Source organism: Drosophila melanogaster, chromosome 3L, assembly GCF_000001215.4.
Source record: "Drosophila melanogaster chromosome 3L".
Taxonomy (NCBI): Eukaryota; Metazoa; Arthropoda; class Insecta; order Diptera; family Drosophilidae; genus Drosophila; species Drosophila melanogaster.
The window spans coordinates 11,526,129-11,552,493 of NT_037436.4; the positions used below are offsets into that span (position 1 = coordinate 11,526,129).

Below are 26,365 nucleotides of genomic sequence, written 5' to 3' on the forward strand. Positions count from 1 at the left end.
CCAGAGCAGGAGTCGAGGGCCTGTGCCTCTCGAGTCAGCAATTTCAAATATTAAATTTGCATATGAACTTGCAGCTGACGCCATCGGGCGACGTGAAATGACCCTGATCATCGCCCACGACAAACAGTTTGGCTTTGATTGTTTTTCCAAAACGAGAGGAGGATGATAATGAAAACGTTGGTGGACATGGGAGAAGCAAATGGAGGTCTGAGGGATTGCTTCTGATGCCCTCCGGCTGCTTTTGGTGGCTACAATTTGCTGATACATTGCCAATTATTTGCCTCATTTGAGTTAAGAAAGAACTGTGTAATTTGCATTCTGCCACCCAGCGCACACAGATTATTTACAAGATGATGTAATTTCTCAAAATCGATTCTGTTCTCCACCCATGATGTAACCAAAAAAGATCCCTCCAGGCGGTGGGGCAACCAGCCAATTAAGATGTGACTCACCGTATATTGGCTTTCGAAGATGATATTAGACGTTTTATTGATATGTAATTAAAGCAGTGAGTGGCTTTATTCAGCACGAAACAAGAAACTCAAGGCAAAAGAGTATGTATACACTTAATAATTTCACTATGAATACAAAGGAAAATATCCTTTTAATTGGATTTCTAGTATCGCAAACTTTTGGATACAAAGAAAACTGCCTGATCTCAAACTTTGCAGGGTGCCCTTGCACTTCTTAAACTGCATACAGATAATGCTATCGCTCAGTCTGAATTCTTCTGTTCAAGTTCATTGGCTGGACGATAATGTACATACATATAGTGCACCGTGGGCAGCGTTTCGTAAATCGGGGTACTCGAGCGTAGCCACTGGCGATTAGGCTATCAAACTTTTGCCAAACAGCAGCTGACGACGCTCGTTAAACTCATTTGTAAATCACACGATAAAGCTGCTGCCAACAATGGAGGCAAATGACAGATGTGAGTAAATAATAATAAAGGCAATTTCGAAAGGAATCCGAAAAACACAGAGAATCACGTGAAGTTCAATTAGCCAATTGTGGGTGGTAATGTATGTATATATTCAAGTTTTAGAAACTTACTGTGTGACGCTAGCCATTCATTGTAGTCCAAACCAGCTGGAAGATCCACTAGGGCTTTGAGATCAGCTTCAGGTAATTTACGTTCTAGGACACTTTCCTCCAAATACAATTTGGTGTCTGTTGAATTTTGATCGCCATCGCGTTCCTTGCGACGGGCCTTGCTGTAAATATGCAAGAGAAGAAAGATGAATTACAATTAAATGATGAGTTGTTTAGCAAATAATCGAAAATACAAAGTGTGAATGGTTAAATAGATCTGTTTAGGAGTCTCACCCAGCTACGCATAGAAAACTATCAACTGAATCCTGAGCATAACGGTACAGGGTACCAATGGTATCACCGATTTTAGAGGGTATTGTCGTCACTTGCCACATAAAACGAGCGGTCTTCAATAGACATTTAATCACATACGAAGTTTGGGGCGGTGGGGGCGATGCGGTTGTTGTTGTTGTTGTTGTTGTGCTTGTTATTGTCGCCGTTGATATTGTTGAGCTCGACGTTGATGGCGAACTTTTGAACTTTTTCTTTGGATCCGATTCAGACACAAACGTTACTCCTATTCTTGTTGGCACCTTTGAGCTTAGAGTTTCTTTCATTTTTTGGTATTATTTACGTTGCTTTGGTCATCTTGCCTTCTGCGATCCGTTAGGGAAATTAGACCATTTATTTAGCCCGAAAAACGAATCCAACCGATTCGAAACAAACCAAACGGAAAGCTCCGTATCGCCCAAGTGACTAGCTTCAAATGTTATCGCTTGAAAAGCATAACGCTCAGTACGCTTCGGAAAAAAGAACTCGTGGTATTTTGATGGAAATCGGAGAGAGAGAGACCAAGAAGACTCTCCCAGAGAACCAAGTCCCAATCCTATGAGCTACCAAACTTTTTCATTGATAGATAAAGAGTTAGGAACCCTTACAACATTACTATATCTTAAGAAGGAAAGACCTGCGCACCTTGAAAACTGAGAGTTCGGTGGTATCTAAACAAGACTTACGAATTGGTTGATATTCAAAAGCCTTGAAATAGTTGAAGGCAAATGAAATCAACTTTTGTCCCAACAACAAGTGCAACAACTACGCTCAGAATGCATTCTTAATAATTTATTTGATTTTTCTGAATGATAAAACAAGGTACGCTTTCAACCAACCATAAGAACTAGCTGGTGTACAAAACAAATTTATCGTATTTATCGTATCTTTTGAGATCACGTGCCTTTGGCTAGTTTCAAAAACCCCTCAAAAGAAAAGAATAAAAAGCATAACGCTTATCAAAACTAAGAATCAACAAGTCTTTTCATATTTGCCTCCATATTGTTTATATTTATGCAAAGAGCTCGAAAAAAGTGCGTGGCCGTGCTCATGGGCATAACCGAGTTTAATAAACATTTATCAGTCGACCGGAGAGACGGTGGCAAATGCGTCTCTTTAGGCATTTAAACAAATAAACTTAGTTCTGATTATAATTATGCCACCCACCCAACGCCGCCCGTTGTGCCCGCACGATATCGGCGAAGCGTGCTGATAAAACTCGAAATCCAAACACATATGTAGGTACGTACGTACATATATAATATGTATGTACACATTCATTGAAGTATATAGTCATCGTGTGTACATTTGAATATCAGACAAATGTGCGCTTTTGTTCCCCATTATTTGCTGGGAGGCGGCGAGGCGTGGCGCACAGGTAACCACCAGACAAGCGACTTTCCCGTTCAGTTATTTTTTTTTTTTTTTTCATTCAGATAATGCAAATCCACCCGCCCGCATTTAAGTGGCAGTTGGAGTGGCATACGGTGGGATTGGGGCATTAGCATTAGCATTAGCGGTGGCACTCTAACTAATAGTTATTCCATCAAGTGCCAAATAATGCCAAGGACCTCCACATCGCACATCGATCTGTGTGACGCCGCCACCAACACCACCTTCGCTCTTGTCGCACAAAATTTGCGTGTCAGGTCAGAGGCGACGAAAGGTCGACGTGAATGGATTGTGCGCTCCGGTTCCAATTTAAATGGCCGGATGCAGTCTGGCACACTAGATGGCACACTAAGATTGGGCGGAACTCAAGGCGCGTCGTACCCTGTAATCAAGGACACAGAGCACTGGTTTCGAGTGCAAATCAAATCCTTGACTCACGCCAACTCATTTGCAAACTAAATGGACTTTCTTTGGATAATATTGGAAAATAGTTCTTTAAATTTGTTACATTTGTTGATTACATTTTATAACATTTTTAGAAGTTGTTGAAATGAAGAAGAAGTAGAAGTATTTTGATAAAGAAAGTGGGAATTTCTAGGACTCTATATATATATATATAAAAGAACTAACTTAAACGTGAAGATTTGTACATTTGTACATCCGTGTATTATAAAATCCAGTTTAATCCTACTTTATTCGATTTGTAAACTTTCCCTTTCCAGTTCTCAACCTGAGTTTAGGTACCTTCGTCCGTCAGTCGCCTTGACACATTTTTTTCAAGATGGTGAACTGTAAAACACGTTCTCACTTGGAAAAGCTCTTAGTCGATTACCGATTCGTGCGACAACTTTATTGCACCTCCGATCGAATGGGAACTACTGGCAAACAAACCATTAACCCACACACTCAATTTACACACTGGGGCCAATCGAAGTGACGTGTTGTGTGGCGCGATAAGTCGACTTCTTTCGGTTTCTTGCAATTTCACAAGAAGTTCCTCGGAAACGTCACATACAAGTCGTATTAAATGTGTGTTTTATGGGGTTTCCCGTATAATATCTTCTATTTTTCTTTTATCACATAAACACCTCGCTTCTATATCGCAGAATAGGCCGCAAATATATTCGCACGTTTGGATTTTATATCGCATTTCGTGTGCCATCGCTACGAGTCGAGCGAAAACCTAAAACTAAAAGCCACAAAAAATCGAAATGGATGGATGGTATGGCCAAAATGGGTGCATAAAAAATTGGTGATAAATAAAATTGAAATTCCAACTCATCATTTTCGTATTGGCACGAAAGAGTGCCCAAAATGTGGGTGGGTTTAGCTGTGGCTTTGACCTTGTGTCGTAGATAAAGCGAATATAGTTTGAAACATTCAGAACTGGCCAAAAAAAACAATTAGCCAAAGGAGAAGAGAAGGCGACCAGAGCCAAGGGAATTCAATACATGGTCGAGAACCTGACCTAATGTTATATTTCTTATTGTTTCGATTCGAAGCATATGGCCCCAAAACACACCCAACACCCCAGGGAGGTGGCAAAGCGAAGGGACTAGGAATTGGGCCATATGAGAACCACCTCCCAACCCCTCCCCCATTAGAGTGGCCCTGAACACACATGTCCATTTAGCCCCCACCAACTCCATCATTTTAGATAAGCTCACGGGCTTTCCCGACATCGCTCTCGTGTGCCATTTACCCCGAAAAATATTGCGATAGGCCTCGCTCGCCATATGCTACGCACAAAACCAATCATCGTGATATTGATCTATCAATTAAAAGCCTTTTGCTGTTGCCCCATCGCACCCCAGATACTAATTGTAAATAGGTAGGTGAAGTGAGGTGCTGCTTTTTATACACATACATATGCATAATGCATATCATAGTTAAAAATCGCTAGTCACTCGAAAATTGTACACAAAAAAGCAGTCGAGTTTTAGTTGGTTATCTCTGCATTTACTTAGCTAAGCATACATTTTTAGTTAGCTTAGCAAAAGCGTGAGTTTGATTTACAATCATTTTTAGTAGGAGCAGTTTTAAATTTTAAATAAATAAGATGAAATGATTATTTCAAAAGCAAATACATATATGCATGAGTATTTCCCTTTGATAAACTAGTAAATTAAATGTAAACATTAAAGTATTTCAGCATGACAGGATTTTTGCAAAATTTCTATCCGTATGACACACATATGGTAGGCATAACAAATTCTGTTTATTCTAACATTTCTATAACGAAATACATAGCTCTTTATGCTGATTATAATGATGATGAAATCGAGCAAATGGCTCGTTGTACTAACTGGGCTGATTATTGCAGAAGAACAGCGAACGAAATGGAATTGAAAATGGAGCTATAGCTCATCGGGAGATGTAGTTGGAAATATTGCTTAATATCAGACAATGACTAAACTACGCCCCAGAAACAAAGGCACATCCACGACAATAGACAATGGAAGACGAAGACCCTAGTTTTCCCCCGCCTCTTTCACCCACCGCACAGTGGTTTTCCATAACTGCTATCAACTGTGTGTAAGTATTTAGCCATATAACTGCCTATACATATCTGTATATACGATTGCATGTGGGTGTGAGAGCGGGTTATTGTTGTTGACGATGTCGAAAGTAACGTCGTTGTAAGTGTCCAAAGGTGTTGAAATTGCCATAACAACAACCACAGTGTGGCGGAGATATAGCCGAGTCGTACGATAAGTTAATAGCCAGAATGCACACAGCCAAACAAAAAAACAACAAGAACAGAACAACAAACGACTGATAAGATACAGCGAAAAACGAGGAAGAACAACTACCCCACTAGACACTTTGCTATACCACTTTGAATATGTTCTTCAAAGAAAGATACATTTCCTTTGATTTGCATAGAACGTAAACACTACAATGTTTTTATGTGTAAAATATTAAGAGCTATACTTGTGTCAATATGAATATTTGCGAGAATAAATTAAGCTAGAACCAGTTGAGAATTATAAGTCGCCCCATAAGGAAAGTGGTTTGACCTTTTATTTTAACATACAGGCTTCTTATTAAAGTAATATATTTACAAATTCTAGAAGTTTCTCTGTGCTGCCTCAAGAAGCTTTCACTGCCCGAATTGGCCACCAACTTTGTTGTCTGTCACCCCAATCATGACATGATGATGGGGATGATGTAATGGTCTGGCCATAACCACAGCCTTTCTAACTAGCTCCGTCTTGGTGTCTGTCTCCCACAAAATATATGTATCTATGTATATTATTGTGGTCTGACTCTGGCTCTTTGTGTTCAACACTCGCGGCAAAAAGGGCCCAGTTCAAGATACAGAAACCGAAAGAAAAAATCAACAGCCGAAATGAGCATGGAAACGTGACAGAATAATGGCATCACATAAACGTCTCATTGATACACGATAGCTCTGGGTGGCTATTGAAGTAAATGGCATACATAAAGGCCAGACACCACCGCACAAGCCAAATGTGGGCCAGCAACTCTTTAGACCCCAAGACACAAATGGAGCTGGGTTAAATTACACTGGAGTTTGAGATAAGTTAACCAAGTCAGCATATTGTTTTTGTTTGTTGATCCCCAAGTCTGATCTAAGCTAAGTCTTAGGAAGGATCTAGCTTTTGTATAGATAGATACTCGAAGATCCAAAGAGTCTAATCCGGATAAAGCCACACATACTTTTGATTTATTCTCTGAATCAAGAGCTAGATTTGCCATAGGCAGATTTCACTGCATCCGAGATTGACAATCTCAGCGCCAATTTGCCATTTCCATCTCTCAAAGATGCAATAGCATCTGTAAGTGTATCTGCATCTGGAAACCGGTTGGAACCGTTCACCCGCCAGATATTCATACAGAATGCATAATAGCGAAGGCGGCACTAGAGGCCACTCAACCGGGCGCGAATTACGTCATATGATCGAGCGGTTGCATTTATCCAGTTGGATTCACATCATTCCCGCAACGCAATCACCGCAACTGGACTGTTTATTTGGATTGGCACGGATGATCATTATCCACTGAGCCCCAGGCACAAGCCCACCTTTGCAAACAGCGAAGTGTAAAAGCAAAAGTTGGTCAATTAATAGAATATCGAAAGGTTTCCCCAAGTGCGTATAAATTATCATGGCAAATCGGGCGCTTAATTAACCACAATTGCGGGCTGGGCAGACATATGTACATACATACATATGTACATATAGACACACATAGTCAAGTACAAAGACTGGCGATGTGCCTGCCCTCCTTTGATCGATGTCAATTCGTGAGTCAACCGAATGCATGAGGCACCACCAAATTGAAAAACGGGAAAAAGTGCACGGAATAAATTGTAGTAAAGCCGATTAAGAAATCCGTGAATGACAAGCCAACCTGTTGGAACTGAACCATCGATAACGATCGGAATCGAATCGATGTATGATTGCACATAAGTGAAGCTTATCAGTTTTTCATTTTGGGGATACATTGTGTGTTATCACATAGTAGCATAGCATGAGCTCATTTCCGTTCGTGTATTAACTTACAGTTTCACGGATTATGACTAAGACATTTAAGATCAGCAGATGAGTCATATGAGCCAAAGACCACAAACACGAAAAAAATTCCAAGCCAATCAGTACATTCCTTTTTATAAATTTATCAAATATTATAACATATCAATAATATTTTACTTTGGTGCCAATTATAACTATCAATCAGTGAATCAAGAGCTTTTTGGAACACAACTCAAGATAAGATTATTTGATTTGATGAAAGCTTTTAGATTGTTTACAGAAGCAACACATTAACCAATTAGCTTTAAAGATATACTTTTTAAGACATATACATATGTACATACATATATGTGCCACTATGCAATTGTCACAAAAGTGAAGTGGCAAAAAAGAGAGAAAAAAGAAACTTCAAAAAAAGAGACAATTTGGCGTCATTCGATGGCGGACTTGGACAAATGACAAACTAATTTGAAGGTTAATCGCGGGCGGGGGCCGGTTAATCGAGTGTCGAACGCGTTTTTCAAGTCCATTGAAACAATCGGGTGACGCGAACGCTGTAGCTGGCGTTGACGTTCACATTTGCGTTAAAGCTGACGCAGATGCCGGTTGTGGTTCGTTTTTAGGCACAGAAAACAAATCTGATCAAGCTGGACCAGTTTAAATCATTACTTTCACACTATATTATATCACATTTACTTTGGATTTTTACAATCAGTACAATTTCTTTAAAAAACTTAATTGCTTAGAATGAACTGCATGAGTTAGCCTTCAAGCGTTCATTTGAGCCATTGAAAATGAATAAGTTCATTTTGGTTCATTTTTAAAACTGATCACTATGATCAAGAATTTGTCGCTGTGTTTTCTTATTTTGTTTTGCTTTGACTTGAAGTTCACCCAGTTGTGGGGATTTCAGTTGTTTTCGTTAGTTTGCTTCATTTGTTGATTATGACGCCGCGTACCGTTAACCGAAGGCAACGAGTGATCTCTGATTGTTTTTCTGTGTATTACTTGGCGATTTTAAATTGTTTTATTTTTGGTTGTTTTCCTCTTTTTATTTATTTATTTTTTTAACTGCGTGCGTGCGCCCGCCGTTCGGCAGCGGAATCAGAAGACTGTCCGTCTGTCGCGACGCGCACCTTTGGCGCGGCGCAGCGCGCTTTGATTGTGTGCGCGGGAGAGAGAGGGCCCGAGCCATTGCCATTGCCAATAGAAGCGAGAACGAGAGCGAGAGGGAGAGCAGAGAACCCCACGGAAATCAGCTGTTCGAACGCTCTCCCGCTCACGCCATCTAATATGTAGTCACATCTCGTTCTAACGCTGCACTTTGAATGAAAATTGGTAACGGCAGTTTGCATTTGAGCTTTCCTATCGCATATTGCACATTGCATATTGCGCAAAAATATAACGAAGCTCACCATAAATTTTGTTATGCAAACAAACACGCGTCTCTCGGTTCTTTTCGCAGCCCCTTTCTCTTTCTATTTTTTTTTTCAGCACCGAATGACGCAGACGAATGTCCCATCGCGATGTCGATGATGAGTGCAGAAAAAGCGACAGAAACAGGCGAAGCATGTGGTATAGTGGTACCTGGCTAACGCAACCCAGCATCACCAAGATTAAACGCTTATTAGTTAAATATTCATAGCCTACATCAGGGCGCATTATTGCTTTATATCTATAACTTAAAATTGTAAGAAAATAAATAATATAAACTTAATAAATATATCACTATTTTTATGTTTATTAGGAATACAATTTTATAATTCGTTATGGATCTGAAAAAGCTCAATTCGTATATTTTGAAAATAATTTATTTGAAGGGCTGTACTGAGCAATAAAACAGCTGCTTGCCAGCGAAATAAAAATCAAGTTGAGATACATAGATGCGAGAGCGGGAGGGAGAAACGCTCGTCAAATTGCCTGTTTGCCCCATCAGCGCTTTCGTTTGCCTTTGCCAAGTTCAAAATTATTTAAAACAATTAATATTCATTTTGTTCCGTGTTGTTTTCAGCCTGCTCGTTGTGGCTTTCAATTAGTCTTGCTCAAACTGATGATCATTCCATCTTCCCCATCTCCCCCTTCTCTTGATGAAGGTGTCACAAAATTGCAGCCATAAATTAATAAAAAGAATCAGAAACGGCCAAATGACTCGAAATTTATTCAATTATGACTGAACAACATGAATGTTACACAAATATTTTCAAGTGTTGGTAAATATGGGATGATTCAACCGAATTAAAGCCTTTTTTATTTTTAAACATATCAGAATAAGGCGATGCACATTTAAAAAGTTTATAACTTTTACAAAAGGAATGCTTAAGTAATTTTAGTACTTTTGTGCTAAAAGTTCTTTGTTTCTACAAGTAAAATGATTAATTACATTACAAAAGTGCAAGAAATTCAAAAGCATTTGAAACTAAAATACATTGTGCGTCTATTTAAAGCCACATGGCTTTAGTCTGTAGTCTCTAACACAGGGAAGTAAATTCCAATTTAATTATATTGTTTTCTGCACAATAGCAACGGATTGCAAATTAGCTGCATTTGTGTGCTGCGAATTGTGGAGCTTGGGGTTTTATTGATTTTGCATGTGGATGGATGTGCTGATGGCGGACAATGGAGCAGCTGTGGCACAGAACAGCTCACGGCGAACGCATTAATCTATCAGAGCCACGCTCCATTTACGCGGTAGACAAGCTGTGGGAGCGGCTCCAAAGCCACCACCCCCCCTCCCTTCTCCACAATCATTACCCCCCAGCGACCCACTAAATGTGTGCCACAATTAACAATACAAAATTACGCATTAATCAAGCACAAAGACAAAACTTTACCGTCGTACCTATTAACAAAGATAAGTGCACTGAGCAAATAAAACGGTTCTTAACTATATTAACAATGTTGTATAAAAAAAACTAGCTTTTATATCCGATTTTAAGATGATTTCAAGATAAGTTATGATTACTTTTGTTCTAATTGCACTTCTTATAACTACTTGCTATTTTCTCTCTGTGCATCAACACGGACATGGCAAAAAGAGCTTAGGAAATATATACATTTTAATTAACGTTATTTTTTTTTTGTCAATGGCGGATGTCGGTATCCATCCACCCATGGACGAATGACTGAGGCGGGAATACGACGACAGTGGATTGAGTTTGGGAAAACGGCCAAAAGCGCCGATATGAATCAGCTTTTGCCGAAATGAGCCTGAATCCCAATCATGTTTCCTCTGCCCCCATCACCATATCTCTTTCTTTGTGGCACAAGACAAAAGCCCCACCAATAAATCGAAAAGTACCGTTTTGCCCGTTTGGCAATGCGGCACCCATTCAGCATACGAAAAACATTCGCACAGTTTGGTAAAGAGTTGCAAACGAAAAGTACTTCGTACATATGGTGGATTTCATATAAGGCATATATATTGTATGTAGGAAGATCCTAGATATACTTATTAGCTTAATCAAGTTATCTAGATCTAGACCTCTTTCCTACTACTTTCTTATTAATATATGTATCCATAATGATCTTGGCAATATTTTTGGCTGTTCTGAGACAAGCTGCTTATTTATACTTAAAGATTGAGAACGAGTTCCCACAATTTATGTATTTGTTTTAATGGCACAAGTCCAGTATGCCCCATTACATTTTAATAAATGGGTATAACTAGAATCGCCTGCTGGGAGAGTGACCAGTTTTTTTTTGCTGGTAACTGGAGTGGGGTAGGGTGGGGGCAAACTGTTGACTGACTGGTAACTGGTAAGTAGCCTCTATTGGCCGAGAGAAGACGGCTTAGACGAGTGACTCTCTTGCACACAGCTGACGACAGCAGCTGTCCGACGTTCAGCTGTGTGTGTGAACTGGGTGAGTCATTTGGCCAAGACCCCACCTCACCACTGGAGCCCCCTGGCAAACCATCGGAGGTGACGACAACTGGCATTAATGTTTCGCTGATGAAGACAAAAGCGAGAGACACAAAATAACAATAATAATAATAATGGAAAGTATTTAAAAGAGCGACGCTTCAGCTGGACAGGTAGATGGATGGCGGCTGATGACGGGCAATCACATGTGGCTAAATGGATTAAAAAGTGGCCAAAAGAGCGAGAGCGAGAGAGCTAAAGCGCTGGCCACGTAAATGAGCCACAGCCGGAACTTGGCTTGAAGTCAAGGTAAACCTTTATGGGCTTCGTTACTCACTTTTTCCGTTTCTGCAATTTTGCATGCGGGTGAAATTGAAAACACCATACAATACAAAATACACCGTAGAAAAGCCATAAAGACTTGGCTTTATGAGCTACCTGTATGTGGTAGCAATTACTTCAGGCAAAAATAAACGAAGATTATAAAAAAACAATGACAAATGATGCTCTTATTTTAATGAACTTTAAAGGGGTCGGGGTTTGTCTCTACGTTTTTAGGTCGAATTTAACGAGGCTCAACTGCTTTTTGTAGCTATAGGAAAACCTATATCCTCAAGATATTACTAGCATATTAATGGAATTTTAATACGTTTGATTAAGTTGCTCTCTTTTAAACTATTTGTTGTAGTAAAAAAAAAACTTTAGATGTAGCTTTCCCTAGAACTTAGTGTAACACCCATTGTTTCTGTTCTATTCTCTGTGGGCACAACACCTGCAATTATGTTGAAACCAAGTTCATGAGGTTTTCAAATCGCCCTTTGTCATCTTTTTTTTTTAGCATCAGTTCTGGGAAATGGAAATTTCCGTTGACCTTTGCTGCTTTGGCATTGCTCCCCCCCACATTTGACTCCAAAGTCGTGTTCCAAATCTTCAACATTTGCCATACGCCGGCTAATGGCCAAATAATTATGGCCAGCATCTGGGCAACTAACGTTATCCACCGGCTACCGTTGCACAATTGTTGTCGGCCAACTGCGGCTGGGGGTCGAAATTAGAAGAACCCAGTTTGTTTAATGGCAATTGTTTCTGTGCTCAATGGATTAATTGTTCTCTACTTTTTTTTCCGTTGGTTTTCAGAGGTTTTGGGCCGGATTAGAGGAGATGAACCCAGTTGGAGTTCTTGACCAGTAAGAAGATGGCGTAATATTACTAATGGCTGGTATTAACGAAAGCAGTCTTTATGAATATGGCAAAGAAAATATAATTAAATCCAGCCAAGCGATTTATTTGCTATACACTTGTGCTTAAATGTGAGCCATGGGTTTAATTTAAAGGTTCCCAACGCCATATAGCACCTAATACCAAGAAACCTTTGCCGGTTCTAATTCTTGGGGTCCCTGAGAGCTAATTGCCCGTTCTCCATCGCTGACTTGCTGGCCGCCAGTCGGGAAAATTGTAATGAACTCGAGTTGGATACCTTGATACGCCTGCTGGTTGCACTAATTCGAGCTTGATCCGTAGGCGCTTTGTCTTTGTCTCCCCGACAGCTGTTCCCTATGTCAGTTAGTTGGTTAGTCAGTCTGTCAGTTAGCCAGTCTGTCGGTTAGCCAGTCTGTCGGTTAGTCATTTTGTCAGTCATTAAGTGGTCCAGTGCGTGGAGTGTCAATGAACGGCGGCGACAGAAGCTTGCGATCGCCGGAGCACCTGTTCTCGTTTGAATACCAGCGCCCAAGGTGCTGTGTGTGTCAGCTGCGGGTTAAGGTCCAGATGATTAGCAGTCAGCACTAATGGATGGGAATGGAAATGGGAAAGCTCAAGTCTAATGCTCCATCTAGAATTATATCTGCAAATCTTGCGCTTAATCTCTGTCGCTCTGCCAAAATTGATTGCTCGTAAATCGCAAATAAGCAAAAGCTAAATGGGCAAGCTATAAAACTCTGGCATACAAAACATATTAAACTGGGACAGGAAATTAAAACGTTAGCGACCAGCTGGAGCAGAAACGGTAACAGCCAACGGAGCTCTCCAGCCATATGATAAAGCCCCCCCCCCCAAACTTGGGGCCAAACATGTGGAGCGAAAAACCCAACGAGCCAAAGTTGAGCAGCTGGCTAAAAGGGCAGGGGAAAAGTGGTAGCCACCAAGATTAATAATGCCCAGACATGGGGTAAGAAAATGGGAAAAAAGTGCAAGTAACATGTGTGTGTATGTACCTTACTGGACGTCAAGAAAGGCATTTGTTGCCCAAGGGGAAAATAATACCCCAGAGTTGGAGGCGGTGTCCATCTCCGTCGTTAATGAGGTGGTGAAACTCTTACAAGAAAGCAAACTAATATTTAAGCTTGCTAGACAGCTTTGGGAATGAGTGGTCAAATGAGGCAAACTTTAGTGTGACCAAGAAAATGTATGATGCACATTGTACTTTAGTGTGGCCAAATATCTGAGTGAGTGATTCACCTGTTTATTACTAAATTTAAAGTTATACCTATGTACATACTCCTTTTTTTTAATTAGCATATCGCAAATTGTGCGAAACAGGAAGTTTTGAAAGTGTAAATTGGATTCCTTTGTATTCAATTACCTCCGAAGTACAGTTGGCCATAAAAAAGGTCTTCGTCCAACCGAAAACAATATAACTCATTTACGAAGACTGAAGTTTTTGTCAGTTTTATATTTGTTAAATTTTTATTTGTTTACATACGTTTTTTTTATTCAAATTTTGGGACTTCTTGATGAAAACCAAAGCAAATGAGACAATCAAAACTTTTGAGCATTATTATTATGTAAATTGTGAGCTGAGAGATGGGGTTGTTATGGGGCCTGGTAGCTTAGGTAGCTTAGTGTGCCATTGACACTCTCTGTGGGTCTGTCGGCCTGACAGGTTTATCATTATCATTTTCATAATGCGCCCCCTAATCCGGCAACGTCTCTCCACCTACGAACTTACATAACAAATGACTGCTGTTATGTATGCGATTCTACCGCCTTTTCTTACTCAGTTTGTATGCCCATACTGTTAGTTATTGTTCTGGTAGTATGTGAGTTGCATGCACAAAGACGAGCCTCAAACAAGTGAATAACTTGTTACTCGGAATCTAACTCCACCCGCGCGACTCATGTCCATCTTCCCCGTTTAATATAGTATTCCTATTCTATTGCCATGACACTTATGCATACTCATGTGTGTCAATATTTGGTTTCCTAACTAATTATCAGTTCAGCGCACTCTGTGAGCTCGGTGGCAGAGTGTCAACGCTTTGCGGTTGTCTCACCTCGGTAATTTGAGAGTTCGTTTAACTTTGCTTTTGCTTTTCAAATAAAGCCAGATCACTAAGCAGACAAAGCCCATTGCTGCCGAGAATCGGTTAAATTTGGGCATGGTGGTAAATAAGGAAATGAGACAGCATCAGCTGTTGTGTTACAATTTCCTTTTGCAGAGCTCTGCTGGTTTGGGTCACCACCTAATTTTGGTGACCTTCGTGGCGCATTTTAGATGCCTTTAGGCCTAGCATATGCATAAATTTAGTTGACTGCCTTTGTTTCGGTTTAACTGCTTCCACTCTTGTGAACTTTTAATTGCCGCTTGAACCTTGAATTTGCACCGCAGAGTGCTTTTAGTGGTCACCAAAGCAAAAAAAAAAAAAAACAAAAATAAAGACGAAATAAAATAAAACTCTACAAAAGCAGCTTGAGAAGTGCTCGCAATTAAAGCCATAAAAATGAGTAAATACCACATTTATCTGTAGCTTTGCTCTGGTTTCTGCGTTCTTTATTGTTTAGTTTATTTTTTTTTTTCGGCTTCCTTTGTTCGACCTCTGACACGGGGTATCATAAGTATTTCCCTAATGCGGACAAATTATAAGTTTGTGCAATTCTGCGTGAGCTGACCTTAGAAAGTTGATTGCCATGGAGTAAATGCTAACTAGCGTAATGGTAATACATTAGTGGTAATTATAAAAAATTGAAATACTAGTGGGCATTCACAAACTAGACCATAAATCATTCTAGGGATGGAATAACTAACTATTAAGTAATATACAGATCGCCTGGGAAACCTAACGTAGTTCATGCTATAAAGTGATGAAATACCTATGAAGTAACCAGTCTTATTATTGATTATAATTTATAGAGTCGTAAATTTAATTGTTACTATTAAAGCCTGCATGATATTTTTAAGTGACATGCGGATGACAAGAATAGCCTTTAAATCTGTATTTTTGTTTCCAGTTTTTGAGATATGCTAATAAGCAGTAAGAAACATGCTATACGAAATTATCCCAAATGGGGTAATTAATAACACGGCAAACAATCTGATTGACGCAACTGACGCATTATTAACTGGAAACCTTGGCTACCTAAATGGGCGAAAGATTGGCACGACTGCTATAAGACCGGATTGTGAAGGGGGGGTTACCCTCCACAGCGCTATGATAATCCCAGCCGAATCACAAATCATATGGGTTTGTTCTATTGTTAGACGATTTATATTATAAATTCAACTCAAATGTCAGTTGGAATGAAGGGGAAATAACTTACGCAACCAATCCGCCCAAGAAGGCAACTGGACCGCCGCCGATCAGGCGGATCTTTCGATGACAGGAATCGAAGAGGGAGGTTCGGGTGGGCGCCTGTGAGGTGGGTGACATGATGATATGGCCACCACTGTGGTTGTTGTTGCTGCTGTTGGTGATGTTGTTGGTGTTGTTGTTGGTGTTGTTGGTGTTGCTGCTGGGATAATTCCGATCGCTAATGAGCAGTTGTTGTGCTGCACTGGCTTTCCACGCTTGTTGTTCACTTGTTTTGCAATTGTAATTACCACTGTAGTCGTTGTTGTTGCTACTGGAGTGTCTGGTGTTTTTACTGTTTCTATAATGAGTGTTGTTATGATTGTTAATGCAACTATTAGACAAACTGTGGCTGCTGCCACTGGTGCTGCTGTTGCTGCAGTTGCTGTTGATGCTGTTGATGCTGCGGCAACTGTCGTCGTCGTCGGTCGAAGTTGCCAGTTGCTGCTGCTGCTGTTTTGGCTTCTTGTTGCGCCTCAGTGCTGCTGCGAAATTGTAGCTGCTCGACTCCTTTTTCTTCTTCGACTTCTTCAGCAACTGCTCAGAGTTTGAGTTCAACGTTGTGGCAAGATACAATAAACAATTGTCGCCTTGCTGATAGGAAGAAGTTTGCTGCTGCTGCTGCTGCTTGAAGTAATATTCTGTGTCATGTGTCGTCTGCTCTGCTGCTGCGACTTTTGGCAACTTGTGTTGCTGCTGCCGGAAGCGTTGCAACAGCGTTTTGCGCTGCTGCTGCTGCTTGCCGCCTGGTGTTGCTGCTGCTGCTGTCGATGTTGCTGCTGCTGCTGCTGCTGTTGTTGTTGTTGTTGTGGTCGTCTTCGTTCCGAAGCCGATTTGCACGATGTGCTGAGTGGGCGCTCTCAACATTATTCACTGTCACTTTTGGCTTTTATTCATTTGTCACTATAATTCACTTATTTGTTGTTGCTGCTGCTGCTGCTGCGACTGTTAACTGATTTTGCACACATTTTAATCTTATTCAGTTCGTTTTTTTCCATCTTTCACTCTTGTTTCAGACAAACTTTCTTCTAAATGAAAATAAAACAAATATGGCATTAGGTTTCGGCCCGAACTTTCAACTTCTTTGGCCATTCCCTTTTGCGTTGCTTTGGCGAAATGGCAAAAAGAAAAGATTGTTAACTTCTCGTGCTTGGCTAGTATGTACATATGCATGTGTCATTCGTCGGCTTTAAATTTTTCCACAAGAACTGCACAGTGGACACCAGCTACATTGAACCTGTTTCGATCATATTTATTTATATCTGTGGCCAAAATAATTGTTGCACGTAAATAAGCCTGCGAGATGTCATTCTAAATATACGAAATCGATTTGACGAAAGTCTTAATCCACCTAATCCCACTGGATTCGAGTAGGCCAAACCAATTTTGTAATTTTGTAATAAATTCTGGTTTCGGTAATCTTCCACAGTGCGATGGATGGCAATGCCATACCCCATGTGCCATTAGCTTTTGTATTTATTATTTAGTTTTAATACATATAAATGTGCGCGCTACCCGGGCATAAATCCCCCATATACATATATTTCAATATATATATTTGTGTGCATATATATTTGGCGTTAGAAAACGCGATCGCGTGAGTTTTTCGACTCGTTGCGTAGTTCACACAAAAAAACAAAAACAAATGCAAACAAATTCGCAATGGTGAGTGATTTGAGTTGGCGCGCGTGTTTGTGTGTATTTGTGTGAGTTGCTAAGCTAAAATCCGCTTATATGTTAATTAGATTTACTAAAGAAATAAATTATAAGTTTCTTCCTTTTTGTGTTGACTTGAACTTTAGCAGCTTATTTGTTTGACTTTTTCTCTTTCCTGCACTTTAATTAATGCAAATGCTTCCAAACACTCGAGGGAACAGCAAGTTTAAAGATTTAATTGTACAAATAAATGGAGAAATAAAACAAACAAAACCCGCGTTGCCCCTTACGTTTCTGAGTTCCTTTTTATGCATTCAATTCAAATTGTCTCTTATTTATGCGTTTTTTTTTAAGTCATACTTTAAGTTTTTAACTCTGGCACAGGCCAAAAGAAAAAGAAAGTAAGAGGCGGCGTCATTCGTAGCTTACGCAATCGCTGGCAAAAAAAAAAAAAAAAATGAAGCGAAACGACAAAGTAAAATTAAAACACATCATTAAAGAAGAAGCCCGGGCCAAGAAATGGGCTGGGTCTTTAAGAAACTGGAAAACCTGATGCCTCAAAGACGAAGGCGAAAAAAAAGTAAACTGACTGGCAGAGAGGCAGTAAAAAAGAAAAAACAGGAGTCGGGCAAGCGATAACCTTCACCCAAATACCCACATTTAATGGATTGGGTCCACCCTAGCCGTGTTCAAAAGAGAAGGGCCATCATCTAGCCAGAAAGGCCAAATAGATTGCAACTTGATTGAATGGCGGAACATTTGAAACTATTTGCTAAATGCAAATCGATACGATACGATGATGGCAGTACATTATCCCAAAAGGATGGCCATTCAAAAATCAAGCAGCAAGGACGAATTTAGTTTGATGGATGTAAATTGAAGTGCGAAAGATTTATACTTTTAGCATTGAACTTTGAGATAAGTTGCTTACTTTTTATTCCGCTTAAATATTTTTATTATGATTATCATACATTCGTATTACGATTCCTTTTAAATATTTTGTTTACAAATCCAAAGCAATATAAATTTGTCAAAAACAAGCAAATATATATAATAATTTGTCCCAAAATTGCAGTACTTTTTCCCCACATTTAACAGATTAAGCCCTGCTGGTCGTCAGCTAAGCATAGTAAGCCCTGCTCAAGTTGGCGATTACAGTATCGCAAGTGTACACATCTACGAACGAGTATGACACATGGATTTCAGATTTATGAATATGCCACAGAATTTCCCGGCACATGACAAACAAGAAAGAGCTTATCTGACATGAGGCAACGTGCCCGATGAGCGAATTCAGTGATTCAGTTGGCACGAGACAAGCGAGATGACGACTTAAATACGGATGGTAAATGTACATATATACATCCATCCATACAGATATGGTAGGTATATAGAAAACTATCTGCCATTGAGCTAGCTTGGAAAAGTAAAAGAAATAGGTGTGAAAAATAGAATGGCCTCGGTTTTGACACCTCCCCACCTCGCCGAGGGTCTTGGGAACTTTCACAACTGGCGAGTAGCCGAGATTAAATTGCCTGGATGGATGATGATGGGTGGTGCCGGACAGCATCGGGCTAAGAAAATCGAAAGTACGCCTTATGGATCGGCGACTGTAAGACACTTCTAGTCCACAATGGCCATGTAAAGGGGAGGGGGGGAACTTTCTATTACACTCTTTATTAGCGAATTACATGCATGCAATTCTGGAAACTTTTCAGCCTCGTCATGATGCCATTTGTATTGCCATTTTGAAGGCAACGTGCCTTGGCCATATAAATTGCTAGAATTAAGCCAAGCCGGCAGCCATGAAAGTTTCCATAGAAAGCCGAGTGCAAAAGCGTAAAACAAATCTTCTTCGCGCGATGTGGAGGTGATCACGATGATGATGACACTTGGGATTTTTCGAAACTCCTCTAACCGGCAATTGACACTGCTTGGTTTTTATTTTTTTTTTTGGTGGAAAATGGGGCGGATAGTTCACTTGAGTGTGCGCAACACGCTTCGAGAATTTTAAAATGAAAGTTCGTGCCCGTTCACGGTTGACAAAGCATGCGGAAATCTCAAAGCCCAAACTCAAGCCAAAGAAATAAGAAATAAATCGCTTAGGAGCGAAATAAAAGTGTGAAGCGGAGATGCGGAGATATAAGTTGGTATAAAAGTCTAACCAAGAAAGGAAAAACAAAAGGCGAAGAAAAAAAAAATAATATAATTATATTATTTTAATGTGTTTTCTCTGCTCTGAGTGATGCCTTTTCCTCGCTTTTCCCTGTTTTCATCGTGCTTATCCGCACAGCAGCTGTCGTTTTCTAGCTGGCATTACTGTGAATTTTCAATTAAGCCTGGCCAAGCTGCCACTGCCAACCATTCCATTCTCCGCCATTCCTTTTCAATCTTGCCACAACCTCTGCTGCACAAATCTGCTGATGATTATGATGATGAAAGCTTTCTCCACTTCTCCCCACATGCCCCTCGCCGATTCTTTGGTTTTGGCCCTCGCTCGAAAGGGTTTCAACTAAGGGGGCCTTCAGTCGAATACTCACTTGCTGGGATTGCTGAGTATGCGATACTCGGTACTTGAAACTTGGTACTTGGTACTCAGTACTCAGCGAAGCAAGAAGTGTCATGGAGTGGCAAGGTTATGCGCTGTGCATAAGCAATTAGCTTTGCGGTTTCCACTCTCGGTCGAATGATATATCCATCTACCTATTTATCTATCTAGAGAGTCGGCTACTAACCAGCTTTGGGGTCACACACACACACACACATACTCACTACATAATGTGGCCACACTCACATTAACTAGAAATGGAAATTGATTTGGCGCTACCACTTCGATCATTTAGTGGAACAGGGGAATCCGCTTGAAATGGGCACAGAGCATTGCGTACTACATTCTACTGCCTATTTCCACATCGCTTGTAAAGTCCACATTTAGCTTTTCCACATTAATGCTGCAGTCATAAAATGTTGCAAAATCTACATTAGCATTTTATTATTTATGAAATACATAAGTATTTTTATCGCTCTATTTTAAAGATTTCCAGCGCTTGGAATAGAAATCCATTAGTAATGGTTTATTTTCTAAGCAGATTCAATAATTGGTGATTTAAACTTATTTCTGTTCCAAAATTTAATGCCACTTTTAATCAGTACTGCTGTAACGAATCTGATATTTCGACACACAATCTAATATTATAAATTCGCTGCAACTGAATTATGGCATATCATGAAGTGGGTTGGAAATAATCTGATTTGATGTGGATCATCGAATATTCTAAATTAGCTGAAGATGGTGTTCGAAACCAATAGATTTCCTACAATTCAGTGGCAGTTGATTATACACATTAAAAAGTAGATCAAATAGCCCGTGCTTTAGATAAAACTCTAGCTCAAGCGCTCCATTGGACAATGGAAATCGGTTTTGAGTACCTCCACCATTGACCCCCCTATCACATAGGTAGATTGGCCAAGCCCCCGGTTTCAAGGGCTCGGTGACCCCAGAGATGATGGATCTCCATCCATGTGGATCATGCGTACTTCGTGCGTTCAGCGATTGCAGCAATTTTCACACTCCGAAGGCCACACACAATTGACTGATTGACGCCGATCCAATCCGATCCAATCCCGATGTAAGTATCTGAATATGTGAGTATCTGAATATGTGAGTATCTGAGTGAGTGAGCAAATGAGTACATGAGTATGCAAATGGGCCTGCGATTGCGATTGCAGGCGAAAGAGAAAAGAAAAACTGAAAACGGAAAACCATGTATCCGTGGATCGATGATCTACGTGCTGCAATTGCTGGATCGGATCTCTCCGATTGAACGATTCAATTCGCAGCTGTCATCTAAAACGAAGCGAAACCTGAACGATTGCAACGCCGCCAAGTTCTCACGGCGAGTTACACAAAAAGCCGCACAAACATCACGTTTCCAACATTAATGGGGTCCCTCGATCCGGATTGCCATACCAACTGCTGCTGCTGCTGCTGCTGTTGCTGTAGCTGTTGCCGCCGTTACTGCTGCTTCACTGTACTCCAAACTGAAGCTCTAAACTCCAATTCAATCCATTCACGACGGCGCTCTCAGGCTGCGCCATAAACTTGTACTGGGCCCAAAACGTGAGAGAAATAAGAAAGGCCAAAACCGAATAAAACAAAATAAAACGCCAAGAAGCGGCCCGTTGAAATTACCGAGGAGAAAAACAATAAAAATAAATACATAGACCCAATTAAATCGTGTAAAAAATAAACCCGCAGTGGGGCCTTCCATAAATACACACACTCTTATATTTATGAGCGTAAGTCGCGCTAATTAAGCAAATTAGTAAAAAACAAAATGAAAATATGGAGAAAAAAAATTGTGCTGCGGTCAGCGGCGCGTCTGCTTTACCCACTTTTATGTTTTTTAATTTTCTTGTTAGTTTTTTTTTTTTTAGATGGCGGCGCATTGTCAACACAGCTGAAATTTGACCCATAAAATTTCCCACAAAATTATAGTAATTTTGCTAACTCAATTTGATGAACGAAAAAGAAAAACACAGGCAAGCAGCGAGATAAAATTATAGTTAAATCCAGCGGCATTTCCAGGGAAATGCGGGAAACGGCCGGCTGTGGGAGTCGATTGCAAAACTAGCCGAAAATTGTTTGCCGCCAGGCAGCGAAAGAGGAAAAATCGGGGAAAAAACCAAAACCAGCGCAATTTTCACCAGTATCCAGTTACCGCACTTCCTCACCATCTTCATCTACGGTTGAAGATGCCGCCTTATACCCCCGCAAAAGGGGCACCAACAATGGCGGGGGGTTTTGATCAAAGGGGCCCAACCGCATAATTATATAGCCCGCCGATCTCAGCGGCGGTCATCATTGCGGGCGGTGGGCGGTCAATTGAAAGACAGAAAAGGGGGCTGCATCGCAACTCGATGCTCTTTATATGGATAAGTGTACGATGGTGGATCGCACTGGGAACCTACCGACTTTTACAAACAGCGGGTATAATTACTAATGGGTCTTAACTGGCTTCGAAAATTGTTTCTATGCCTCAAAGAAACTAAAAGTTGCAGATGAAATCATGCCAAATTAAAACCTGATCAGCAGTTAAGCTCTCAATTTGATTTAAGTATAATAATGAAATAAATACTTAAATCAGAGTAGATAACTAATCTTTATAATGTTTCTAGCCTAAGGTCTGTCTTAAGTTGAAACACTAACAAAAAATGTTACTTTAAGAACATTCAGCTAATATTTTGTTTAAAAAATAATGTATGCAGATACAGTGTATTCAAATGTTTCCTTAAATCATCCATAATACGCCTACGTCTTTGTCTATAGGTAAAATGTCCATAATATTGCTGATCACCTAGGCTATGAAAATGCAACGGTAGCTTCCTCTGTAAAACATTTGATTGCCACTGCTCAAAATGCAGAAGTTGTAGTCAGGCGTGTTAACAAGATGCACGAACAACAGCGCTGGGGCAGGCAATAAGTCAAGTTGAACAATAAACATATTCATTTTTCATTGATTTTTATAGCCACAAAGACCACGGTGCCTCTGGTTTGGTCAATGGATATATGTTGGTTAGCGGGGAGGATGGCGATGGCTTTTTGACAATGTTGTGGGAGCAGAGTCTTCTTCACATACAACATCATCTCGAGTTTTCGAGGCTGTTACAAATCCTCAAAAACAAAAACAAAAAATGGGCGGGGGCGTGATGGAAAAAAACACGATTGCAACACGGATATTTCAGCTGCTCGGTGGCGATTTAGCCCCCAAAAATTACATTTTCTTTTGTCTCGATATGTTTGGTTTCGTTTTTTAGTTTTTTTGCCTGCACAGTTTTAGCCAGACCAAAAAACTGACGGCTAGCAATTATTTGGGAGGCCTGGTGGCAAGTGTATAAATGTATCTCGAAATAATCTCGCAGAAATGGCTGCACACGCGTGCAATTAGCGGCGCGTGTTTTGCAGTGGGGAAAGGTGAGCGAAGGAGGCATAAAGTGCCTTTTGTGTGACGGAAACATTTTGCAAATTTTCACTAGCCGCTGCACTGTGCGAATGTATGTACATATATACTCGTTATGTATAAAATATGAACACATGTATTCGCGTTTATTTTGGGAAGCTTTTAGTGGCAGCCAGCACAAAAAAAAGGACTAGAAAAGCGGGGCAAAGGCAAAAAAAAAAAAAAAAAAAAAGGAAAAGAGGAGGAAAACCAAACACGGGTTGGGAAAATGCCTATGATGGCAATGCCGACAGCTGAATAATAAATTTAGCACGGGTCTTCGATTTTTCCGATTTCACATCGCTTGCTCGCTTTCGATTTGGTTCGCTTCGGTTTGGCGTTTTCGTGGCTAACACAACCAACAGCTGACATTGACACTTTTCGCTTTTCGTGTGGCCTGGCGGCGCAGAAAAATCGTTTAAGGTTATTTATAAAAGCAAAAAAAAAAAAATTATCGAACAGTCCCCAAAACACAGAAATACATAAGCCAAACGGGCAGAAATTTGCCCTGTCATAGTTAAAGATTCGTTTGAATGCGAATTTTGCAAACGCACTGCAGCAGCAATTCATCTTAGCCATCTTAGTATTGTCATAATATATCTGAGTAGATACGAAATCATTGAAAATGGTATATTATATAAGCAAAAAGAGGTACCCTGTACATTTCGATCTTTGATTTTCTATTGATATGAAGATCCTCTTTCTTCAATGTAAAACTAATTCGTTCTGTTAGTATTTTTTATATTTTTTGTGCTTTTAAATTTTAACTTTACGAAACTAATATCCCAAATTTCTCATGAAACTCTTTGTGCAGCTTAAAGCAAAAACTTTTAATTGCTTGCAGACAATACTAGGAAGCCAATAAAATGGTCTGAAGTGCGTGCTAAAAAAAAAGTACGAAAAATCGAAAGATGACAGAAAAGGGGTTAATGCCTATTGTTTTGTTTATTCAGCTCGAAACCAGCTACTGATTCCAATATCCAAAATGTTCAATTTCCGCGTCGCTGTCGCACTTAACCTTCAACTCGCATTGAAGCCAATTTGCTGACTCTGTTGTCTTTTCCCCCCAAACGAGTTTTGTCTTTTGTGCGCCCCCCTTCTAGTATCGTTTTCACACCTCCGCACACAGAACAACTGGCGCCCCATCAAAACCGAAATTTATGATGTGATTCTAGCAACGCGACGGCGAGTGTTTTTTTTTTCTTAGATTGCCCATTGCTCGCGTTTTGAATGAGCTTAATTGTTGCCGATTTGAGTGTGCTTTTCATGTATATGCAGCACAACCCGTTAAAGGTCAAATGAGCGATTGGCAAAGTCGAAAGAGAGAAAAAAAAAATAGAAACCGAAACCGAAAATGAACCCCCACCCCCTTTGCTCGCTAGAAAAGCTGGAGAATTATGTCTATGTCTGCTAACGAAAGAAATGAAAACGAGTTCCACAACTGGCAAACGACGAGCAGGAAGACGACAGCAGATATGGAAAGGGAGATAGAAGCTGTGCAGCGGTACGGTGACGTGAGATGTGCGATGCACATGCAATGGATGACATGATATACATAGTAGATAGGTGTATCTCCGTACCCCCACCACCAAACCCCATGCCAAGCCGTACAAAACCCATCCATATATATCTTCGAGCTGGTTTGGGTTGTTCTGTTCTGTTCGCTTCATTTTGGTTTGGTTTGGTCTGGAAGAGCTGACCGGCGGGCAGGCAGAGCATCATACATACATACATATGGCATAACGGTTCGGCGGAAAGGCGCAGAGAAGTTTTCGGGTCGCTAACTAACCCAGTTACCAGAGATTCATCCGACAGCGTTTATAACTGTGACTATCCTTTTCATATGGGTTAAACGATCGATTGAGATACACGTCGAATGAAAACAGTCCCAATAGAACCGAAATGCATATGTATGAATTCGATTAAATGCGATTGCTGAGTTACTAAATTAGTATCTATACGATTTTGCTGGAATTGCTTAATGGGGAAATACCGTGAGAAAAGTGTTTCATAACGGGGGCAAAACGTTCAATCGCAAATAGTACATAGATACTTTTCTATACCATTATATATCGAACTAAAATTGTTAGTTTGGATAAATATCATAGTGCTTCTTCCTAATTAGTTCCTGAGCTTACATAAATCCTTAACATCCGCAACACAGAAGGGCCTACACAGAAAACGAATCGAATTCGGTTAGATAATATCGCACCACAAAGGCTTGAATCAATTTCATTTCCTCTGCCTTCCGCAAATTGTCCATGGCAATTCAACTATGGGAATCCGCAACTAGTTCCAGTTGGCTTTGCAATTTTTAGCATGACCTCAAAAAATCGATGGATGGCCTAGCGCATTTGAGGACCCAAAGGGTTGGCGAGGGGCAGTGGTAGGAAGGCGCGGGGGGTCTGGACGAAAGGTGTGAGAAATAACAAGCTGCTGGTTGAGCCACTCGTAACTGTTGTTTTCTCAGCGTATTGAACACGTAGGCGCGTCAACGGGGTTGACAAAAAGTAGAAACAACGCAACCAGGATGTGCACGGAAAAAAGAGGAAATACTCTAGGCCCAATAAGATATATCATTATTTTAAGATTTTCACTCTTTTTATTTTTAGAAGGTATTTAAAGGCAGTTTGAATAAGGATATATTCCATAAAAACCTATCTTTAAATAATTCTTGTGAAAACTGTCAAATGAACCCTAACAATACCCCCATTTCTTTCTGTGTGGCAGAGAAAACACCTGACAATGCAGTTGAGTGTGAGGGGGCGTTAATAAGGGAGGGTTGAGGGTTGCAGGGCAGACAACCAGACAAGCGGACGAACAGACAGGAAGCTCGTGAGGAAGGAAGTTCCTGCCGCTGCGGCAAAGGAAGTGGTTAAAACAATATGGCAGTGGAGGAACAAGTAGTGGTGGAGTGGCAGTGGCAGTGGCACACCAAGCAACATTGTGAATGCCCAATGTACCGTTGTTGTTGCTGACGCTGGAGTAGCAGCTTTGCTGCAGCGTTGCAGTTGTTGCTGGTGTGCCAATTC

General features: G+C 40.5%; 1 protein-coding gene across 5 annotated transcripts in view; it reads right to left on the reverse strand.

The window, feature by feature from the left end:
* Mob2 overlaps positions 1-26,365 on the reverse strand; it is a 39,477-nt gene that overhangs the window by 3,372 nt on the left and 9,740 nt on the right. For 2 of the 5 annotated variants that reach the window (NM_140217.2, NM_168460.2), the window contains exon 2: positions 1,054-1,214. In NM_140217.2, the coding sequence (NP_648474.1) occupies positions 1,054-1,214 (161 nt within the window). Of the gene's footprint in view, positions 1-1,053; positions 1,215-1,326; positions 1,689-8,212; positions 8,351-15,649; positions 16,707-26,365 lie in introns of those variants that run through there. The other 3 variants (NM_168462.2, NM_001274784.1, NM_168461.2) reach the window with 3 other exon arrangements.